This window comes from Malaya genurostris, chromosome 1 (genome assembly GCF_030247185.1).
Source record: "Malaya genurostris strain Urasoe2022 chromosome 1, Malgen_1.1, whole genome shotgun sequence".
Classification (NCBI taxonomy): domain Eukaryota; kingdom Metazoa; phylum Arthropoda; class Insecta; order Diptera; family Culicidae; genus Malaya; species Malaya genurostris.
The window spans coordinates 79,764,847-79,774,210 of NC_080570.1; the positions used below are offsets into that span (position 1 = coordinate 79,764,847).

The 9,364-nt window shown below is 34.4% G+C and overlaps 2 protein-coding genes across 2 annotated transcripts; one reads left to right on the plus strand and one right to left on the minus strand.

Annotated features, from left to right (window-relative positions):
- Positions 1–5,050: 5,050 nt before the first annotated feature.
- LOC131440582 (tRNA (guanine-N(7)-)-methyltransferase non-catalytic subunit wuho) lies at positions 5,051–6,420 on the plus strand. The gene is made up of 2 exons (XM_058611982.1): positions 5,051–5,609; positions 5,666–6,420. Exons 1-2 carry the CDS (start codon positions 5,095–5,097, stop codon positions 6,330–6,332), a joined length of 1,182 nt encoding a protein of 393 aa, XP_058467965.1. The 5' UTR covers positions 5,051–5,094; the 3' UTR covers positions 6,333–6,420.
- LOC131440581 (26S proteasome regulatory subunit 10B) lies at positions 6,370–8,149 on the minus strand. Its single transcript, XM_058611981.1, has 3 exons — positions 7,955–8,149; positions 7,020–7,860; positions 6,370–6,680 (listed from the first exon to the last, which is right to left on the minus strand). The coding sequence occupies exons 1-3, from the start codon at positions 8,049–8,051 to the stop codon at positions 6,437–6,439; spliced, it is 1,182 nt and encodes a 393-aa protein (XP_058467964.1). The 5' UTR covers positions 8,052–8,149; the 3' UTR covers positions 6,370–6,436.
- Positions 8,150–9,364: the final 1,215 nt, after the last annotated feature.

Below are 9,364 nucleotides of genomic sequence, written 5' to 3' on the forward strand. Positions count from 1 at the left end.
TTAACTCTCGCGATGGCAGTCTGCTCGCCTTGAAGGCCAGCAAGCGAATGAAAGTTGCTACCTGAGCGTTTGAGGTTTTAACCACGCAAAAGGCGCTCTCTCCGTCGCTGCTGGTTGATGGTTTAACTCTCGCGATGGCAGTCTGCTCGCCTTGAAGGCCAGCAAGCGAATGAAAGTTGCTACCTGAGCGTTTGAGGTTTTAACCACGCAAAAGGCGCTCTCTCCGTCGCTGCTGGTTGAAGGCTTAACTCCCACGACGTCTGCTCCCATCGAACGCACGAAAAGAAATGATCGATTTTCACCACGGTTCCCCTTTTATACGCATTCAGTTGAAGATATGTGCCTGACTATCTCAAAATCGTCGTCCTTGCGCGAAAAACCCAAGCGAAAGTATAAAGTTTTCCGCGTTGTTTTCAAATTTCAAGAAAACTTAATTTTTGAGTTGTTTGTGGTTATCGCACACTGTTCAAAATATTATCCTGAATTCCTGATCATATGGTGGTGAAATAATGAAAGAATTATGTTGCTACCATTAATACAAGTCGAGATATTCACGATTAAGTTCTGCCCATTCTTCCATATGGCTAATTTTGAAAAGGCACCCCATAGTAAAGTAAGTCGTATTCACGACAAAAAATAAACACAGTCTAGATGACAGACACGATGTATTTGATAGGGTAACGTGGCGCCATCATAACATATGCGAGTACTGTCCCAACTAAAGGAATATTCGAAATGACCGTTTATATGGTTAAAGAATCTAATTTGAGTGTCTTGTCTGTTAGTCTGTGGTCAAACCGTCTATGAAAAAATACCCAATCGGTACTTTCCACGCTTCTTGTACCCCGGTTACCATAAACACTAGAGCTTCTTTAGCGGCTGTGGCAGAATCATCACCTCCGATTCGTGTAACACATTGCACGATTCCATCGAGTTGTCCAGAACGTTCGTTCCATTGAACTTGCTGTCGGATAGCCATTTCATCCATTACCAAACAGCAAAGGAGTGGTTTACTTTGCAGTAGCATTTCTTCCGATTTTCTTTTTAATGCAGCCAATGCTTCTGCGGTAATACCAGGCTCGCCATCCGTGTTGGCATACCATCGAATTATCGATCGTGGATGGGGTAGCGAGTTCCGAAACGTTTGACGAACGTAGGCGTAGGCCTTTGGCGAATAAAAATGCAATGTGGTTGCAAACCTTCGAAGTTTTTCAGAGTATGGTTGGCGTGCCTTACGAAGGCTCAACTCTTGAAAGAAATCGTTAGAGAATGTATTCTGAAAAGCACAAACTGTTCAGTATTATTTCAGACAATTACAGTTTTGTGAATGAACAACCTGTAGTTTAGATTTTGTGGTCTCGGAAACGAGACGCTTTGAATGAAGGTTGTTCAGAAGCTCCTCAATGCTATTAACCTTGTCCCGTAAACGCTTGTTTTGTGCTCTAAGGCGTTTCACAATTTTTCGAGCGTTCAGAAGTTTAGACTTTACTCTAATCACAGCCTGCGATTCCTCTTCATTTCGTTTGCACCTTCGAGGTCGAACAAGGGGAAAATTTCTTGACTCCGCAACATTATCTACCAAATTTTGGTCGGATATGAGAAACTCACTTTATTAGAACAAAAGATACAATTAATATTTTTACTCTAAATATTATATAGTATGATTGCGTACAGTTGATGCATTCTACCACCAAAAATTTGAGGTATCGCTGATTGCAACAGTCTTTTTCCATTTTTTATTTCATAATAGCAGTTCACAGGAAAATGTTTTGAGCAGATTCTAGCTGATTCGAAATTAGTATTTTTTACCATAAAATTTCGATTTTCAGCTTTCCCAATAGCTTGTAGCCACAAATTGCGACTGTACAGATTTTTTGGAAAACGATGTTTCGATACACAGTTCGTGTCTGATTTATTTCTACAATGAAAATCATTTCCAAAAGATGGAACAAAGCACTTCATGTTGTATTCGCGATAAAACGACAAAACTTTTGTGACAAATTGAGAGAAATCTACCATAAAACTCAAAGTTTAGAATAAACTAACAAGGATATTTGGAATTTGTTCGATCACTGATTGTTTATTTACGATAGAAGCAGCCTACTTGTTGGATTTTTGATGCTCCGATTTCAGTCTCATAAAAATGGCGGCGTGACAGGAGGCTGGATGTTCCAATAAACTCACGTCTGTTCTACACTGAGCTAAATTTTCTTTTTCACATTATATGATATTCTAATGATTTTGCACTATTAGCATTTCCAATAATAGTTACAAGATGTGTTCAACATCATGTCATATATGAGATAATCTTATGAAACATAAAACTCTTCTTAACGTTATTTTTACAGGATTTCCATATAACGAATGAAATTTCCAGTCTGAGTCAAATTTATTGGCGCGTCTTATAACCATTACTAGATATCCGCACAACATACATTGGAACAATTTATGAAGCGCATATTATATTCACTTCGATTTTATTTAGATAGGTTCATATATACCATATGACTAGTTTTATAAAATTTATATATATATATATATATATATATATATATATATATATATATATATATATATATATATATATATATATATATATATATATATATATATATATATATATATATATATATATATATATATATATATATATATATATATATATATATATATATATATATATATATATATATATATATATAACTTTCAATGGAGCTCATACGAATAGCAGATAATCGCCAACTACTACTTTTCTTTGAGAATTCAAGCTTTACTAGTATTCCGTTCGGTAAGGGAGCACCTCATGATATTTGCGAAAGAGAAGTGAGATCCCGAGACTGAAAATAAAAATGAATCTTACTACACAGATAGAGCAATGAAATGTACCGGATATATATTTCATGGTCCGTTAACGCATATCCTTGAACGAAGTTGGATGAGCTGTCTTGTCAGCGATTTGAAATTACATTGAGATGCGGAACTTCCTGAAAAAAAATGGTCTGGAGCAGTTGATGAATATCGGGGACACAACTATTTCTTCAGCTTCAAGCAGTACGATTTACGACTTCCATCGGATTTCCATATAAATTATATAGGATATTTTTATAACTTTCATTATGATAACGTCCATTTAGATTTGACGTACACATTAAATAAAGAATATAAGTTTCCATATAATTTCTATGAATTATATTCTGCATATGATTTATATGACAAATCTAATGAATATAAATAAGATTTTCATTTCAGTGTAGTTAGCAGTTCACTTTGAAGTGAAGTCTTTTTTATTTCATCGACTTCTTCTAACACTGCATCGATAAAATGTTCGAAAGCAACGTTTGTTTACATCTAAGACAAGGCCTGACATCTGGCTGCTTTTGTTTCAAATGGACCAGTTTCTGATTGGCTGATTTTGATGTTGCTACCTGCACATTGTGAAAAGAAAAAACTTTTGCAGGGTACGCGAGCAATGATGCCAAGTATAAAGAAAATCAGGAAACAAGTTTATTAAAATGTACACGCTGCCAAAAAAAACCCAACGGTTGACTTAAATTCACCTAACATGAAGTAATCAAGCATGTTTTTAATTGTTGGGTGAAAAGTACTGTATCGATTGAGTAGTTTTCACTCAACAGTGTAGTTTACTTCAATAAGTTGCTGTTGGGTGAAAAAATTTTGTGTGTTGCATCGCAGAAACTATCGGTCAACAATAGAGCAGCCTCAATTATATAGTCTGTAGATTTAATACTGTTGCAGCTCCAATTGCAAAGTACAATGAATATGAATTCCCATAAGTGTGATTTAATTTTATTACTCATTCTGAATTTTGTAAATGTAACGGTAACAAACCATCTGAACATAATTACATTGTTGAAATATGTAAAAAGATAAATATTAAATAAATAAAGTAATCATAGTTGACTTTATTGTTTGTGTTTTATTTTTCAAACCATCGAACGAAAACTGAAATCAAATTACCCAAGTTGATTTTTATATCGCTTGCGTAGTTTCTACCTAATCAGTACTATTGATGCTTTTACTCAAAAATAAGTAAAACCCATTTTACCCAAAATTGGCTTCCTGCACACAACCCCTCTATTGAGTGAAAAGTACTTAAAATTAGGTAATTTTTTGGCAGCGTGTATAATTTTAGCTCACCAATGAAAATGAAAATTTTCGGAGAATGTTCCACTTTTTTCAATCTCATTGGTAATAAATGTTTATAGTGTTTGGTAATGTCATTGGTAATAAATGTTTATAACACTGTGTAATTAAAATAGACATCAAGCCGTTTTTCCTTTTCGTGAATTAAAGTGTAACCAAAAAGATTTGTTAAATTAGTGTAAACTCGAAAGTGTGTTTAGTTTTACGAGAAGAATGAACTGTTGTTTTCCACACTGTGGTCGCACTAAACATTTCTATCCAAACCTGACTTTTTCCGGTTTCCAAAAGATCCGGTAATACGTCAACTGTGGATTCGATTTTGCGGTTTTGTCATCAAAACTCAAACAATTGTTTTTAAGCATTAATATATAGGCCCTTATTACCGGTGTCACCACACGGTGAACACCAAGTGAAGTGACTGTGACCCTTATTATGAGTATCACTTCACGGTGGAAATCAAGTGAAGTGAATGTAGGTCCTTATTACGGAAGTCGCTTCAGAGATAAAAGTAATTACTTGAATGAACTTGATGTCATTATGAACATCACGCCACCAACATTTTGTTGAAAAAAATAGTTTTTTATACCACAGTGATCACTTCGCTATGCGTGATACCGGTAATAGGTAAAATCAAGTGAAGTGACATGTAAGTGAAGTGAATGTGAAAGTGGAAGTGAGAACGGTAATAAGGTCCATAATAAAGAAATGCATTCACCAAAACATTTTTCATGTTTTTTCAAATCAAAAACCTAAAGTCTACAAATTTAAATGTAATATTTTTTTCCTAGCATAGTTATTAAAAAATCGGTAAATATGGCTACACTGTAGCCGATACGTAGGTATTTATTCCACAGGGCGAAAATGACGAGAAGGATGATTCGGAAGGAAGAATAAGAAGCCAGTTGTCAGGTCTTCTCTTATTTCACAATAATGTCGTTATTGAAACTTTTTGGAAATTCATTGATATCTGCTTTCAACGATAAAATTTGTTATTTAAACGAGACAACAAGTTGGTCTCATATGATAGATTTTTCATCTCCGTATGAAAAAGGGCGCCCACTTAAATATTTCGATGGGAATAATGAAAAACATCCTCGAGAGGATATAGATCAGCAAATCGAATTAAGTGGCGGGTTGAATATTATTACCTCGCTGGAAGTGCACGAAAACAAATCTTTATTGGCTATAGTGACAAGCGACAAATCATTGTTTCTTTACAAAATTGAAAATTTTGATGGACCTGAATGTCTTAAATTATTATCACGGCGACTAGTTGCAAGAGCTTCAAGTTGTATGCAATTTTCAGCCGGTGGTAGATTTGTTATTGTATGCGATAAAAGCGGCGATTGTTACGAGTATGATTGCGAGAATATAACCAAACCAGGTCGGTGGATCTTAGGTCATATGAGTCAGGTGCTTGCCATACTTGTCAATTCAGATGATAGGTACATATTTTTTATTTTGAATAGAGTGTTGTCTAAAATAATTTCTTTTGTTTTAGCCTGATTGTAACCAGCGAAAGAGATGAGAAAATACGTGTGACTAAATATCCTCAATGTCATACTATTCAAACATTTTGTCTTGGACACACCGAATTTGTCTCTGATTTGAAGTTTCTAGACACCCAAAATGATACAATGTTACTTTCTCTGTCAGGAGATGAAACGCTACGTATATGGGAATATAGAACAGGGAAGGAATTGCTTCAAAAACAATTAAAATTACCAGGTATTAGACTGGCGACCAAACATTTAGACGATGGATATACATTGGTAGTCATTCTTTGCTACAAGCCAAATACATTAGCCGTGTACAGAATAACCACTGAAAACAATTTGCAATGCGAATTTATCCAGGATCTGAAAACTACGGAAAAAAATATTTATACTGCTTTAACGCTCGATGATCATAACAACTTAATTGCACAGATAATAAATGCAGACACTTCTGAAGCGTCGCTGAAAAAGTATAAATTTGATCGCGAAAAAAACAAGTTCAGCGTAGACAATAATGATTTCTCAAGTGAGCATATACTTAGTAATTTAAACAAGGAACATTTTCCGTACACTGATAAAGTCTCCTCTCTGTTTAAGAAAAAATTTGATAATATTAAGGTTTATCTCGAACGTAAACGAAAGAGAATTGATGACACCAATAAAGAATTTTAACAAAATTTTTCTCAAATTTTGAGTGTTGTACACGCAATTGATTAAGATAATTTTATTAGTATTGCAGAAATATAATCAAACATTTTCATTTCTGCAGAAGTTATTCACACTGGCTTGTAATCCAACTTGCTCTCCAAGCGTTTGTTATCGGCTACCTTGCGAACAGCTTTCATGAAATCCTCCTGAATTACATACTCCCGTTCGGCCCGTATCGCGAATAGTCCAGCTTCTGTGCAAACATTACGCAAATCAGCTCCGTTGAAGTTATCAGAAAGTTTGACTACAGCTTCATAGTCGATGTCCCCGTGTTTTGCTATCGGTGCAGCATGAATTTTCAAAATCTCCAATCTATTGGAAAAAAAAGTTAGTAAAGAGAAATAACATTTGCCCCGATCCTGTATTTCGTTCGAATCGGATTATTCCGTTCGTATACGGAATTTTGCATTCTGTATCTCGATCGAGTTTGAGTTTTTCATATAAAAGCATCATTCGATCGAATTACAGAATACAAATTTTTACATTCGATCGAAATAATCCGATTCCAACGAAATACAGAATCGGGGTGATTAAAAAGAAGCATTCAGTGCTATACTTTTCTGCTAAAGGTTTCTATGTATTGTTCTTAACATTTTCACAAAATAAAATGCTTACGAGGAAGAAAGAATTTTGGATCAAAAATTGGCTCACCTGGCTTGTTCATTGGGTAGAGGAATTTCTATTTTTCTATCTAAACGACCTGGTCGCAATAGAGCTGGATCTAATGTATCGGGTCTGTTAGTGGCCATAATCATCTTGACCTGACCGAGAGAGTCAAATCCATCCATTTGATTAAGTAGTTCCATTAATGTGCGTTGGATCTCTCGATCAGCTGAAGTACCCTCAGAGAAACGTCTTCCACCAATAGCATCAATCTCGTCCATAAAAATGATGCATGGTTGATGATCTCGAGCGTAATTGAACATTTCTCGTATCAAACGAGCAGATTCTCCAATATACTTATCTACGATGGCAGATGATACTACTTTTAAAAAGTTGGCATCCAATTGTGAAGCCACGGCTCGTGCCAGAAGGGTTTTCCCAGTTCCGGGTGGCCCATAAAGTAAGCATCCTTTTGGCGGAGTGATGCCCACACGTAAAAATAATTCAGGATTAAGTAAAGGAAGTTCTATTACTTCTCGCAGTTCTCGAATTTGTTCTGATAAACCACCAATTGCAGAATATGTGACCTCGCCTGGATCTTCATGAGACATATTATAAACAAGAGGATCTACTTCACGTGGTAGATATCTCATTATCGTTAAAGTTGTCATGTCCAATGCAACACGAGTTCCAGATTTTAGTTTAGTTTTATCCAATTGTCGACGACATCCTACGACATAACGAGGACCATTAGTGGCTTTCACAATAAATTTATCTTCGGTCAGTTGTTTCAAAACCTCGCCTACAATTTGACCAACACTTTGAAGAGCCTTCAAATCATTTTCCGATTTATCGAATTGCTTCGTTAACTCTTTTAATGATTCTCTCACTAAAAAAAAAAGTAACCAACTTAACTGTAGTGACTGGCAAGTCATTCTTCTGTATCTAACCTCCATTTTGGAAGCAAAAAATAAACAACTTACATTCTTTTAATCTGGATTCCACTTCCTTATGCTCTAATAATTTTTTACGGTATTCTTGTAATGCTTTCTCGCGAGCAGATTCTACAGTCGATGCCATTTTCCTTTAATAAAATGAAAATTGAATGATTTATCATTAACTTTATACTCAACAGCACAAATTGGACTGTATCAATCAGCGTTGCCAGGTCATTTTTCCAAAAATCTGTATTCGGCGCAAAAATCTATCTGTACCAGAGATGCCAGATATTTTCATAGAAAATCAGTATTCTTTGTATAAAAAACATGTATTAATCTGTATTCCCTAATAAAATGAAATTCTTACAACAAAATGATGCTAAAATATGTTATTCCAATAGATTGTGGTTGTAGATTCAATCAGTCATTGCCGGGCTGACAAGAATATTCAACATCGAAGTTTCATAGTTTTTTTTATCCACACTTGAATTGTAATTCCATATATTTATCTAGTTTGAAATTGATGAGTTTATAATTTGACATGGAATTTCAACGCCCAATATGCAACGTCAAGTCGGTCCATACAACTCTCAGTTTTACAACAAAGTTTCATGATGCCATTACTTCCTTGAATAAAGTACTGTCTCTGAGCGTATCTTTTTCCAATAAATCATCTTTTCTGTTAGTTTTTCATTCATTTGGCTTCTCCAATATATGTTTCCACTCAGTCATTGAAAAAAAATTGAATATCAGTTCAAAATGGTTTCAAATTATAATATAAATGGATTTCACAGATCATATTAATTTATGATTTGTCTTTTGATTGATAGACTTTTATATCGTCACTGGAATCAAAAACTAAAAGATAGCTCAGACAGAAAAGTAAATTTTTTTCTTTCTTACTTATTGTGAGATCTGTATAAATCTGTATTAAATTGAGGAAATCTGTATAAAATCTGTACTCTGAATTAAATCTGTATGCGCATGTAAAAATCTGTATAATACAGATAAATCTGTATAAATAACGGCCCTTACACGATCATTAAAAGTGTCATTACTAAGTAATGACACTTCTGCTCATACGCTCGTCATTACTGCATTAGTGTACATCATTACTTTTTAGCATTACACGTTCATTATTATTGATGAGTATTTGTAACTACTCCAGCAATAGCAATAACAATATTTTTATTTTCGTTTAGTTGAAAATAAATTTGATTTGCCATTGAAACGTTAAGATTAATGAAATATCAACAATTTAAATCTACACTTTGTCATTTTTTCGCGTATAGTTCTAAAGATATTCAGCACTTCCATAAAAAAAATAAGAAGAAGAAATAATGTTGGTAATGATGGAAAATCCGAAATTCCATCATTACTCGTGTCATTACTGAACTCGTAGACCTTACACGATCATTAAAAGTGTCATTACTTTTTAGTAATGACACTTTTAAT

Bases quoted from the DNA above. Each gene is read 5' to 3' on its own strand.
- LOC131440582 (XM_058611982.1), top strand. From the start codon at position 5,095: ATGTCGTTATTGAAACTTTTTGGAAATTCATTGATATCTGCTTTCAAC. The intron at 5,610-5,665 runs GTACATATTTTT...CTTTTGTTTTAG, and splicing joins CTTGTCAATTCAGATGATAG to CCTGATTGTAACCAGCGAAA.
- LOC131440581 (XM_058611981.1), bottom strand. From the start codon at position 8,051: ATGGCATCGACTGTAGAATCTGCTCGCGAGAAAGCATTACAAGAATAC. The intron at 7,861-7,954 runs GTAAGTTGTTTA...TTTTTTTTTTAG, and splicing joins GGAATCCAGATTAAAAGAAT to TGAGAGAATCATTAAAAGAG. The intron at 6,681-7,019 runs GTGAGCCAATTT...TTTTTCCAATAG, and splicing joins CTACCCAATGAACAAGCCAG to ATTGGAGATTTTGAAAATTC.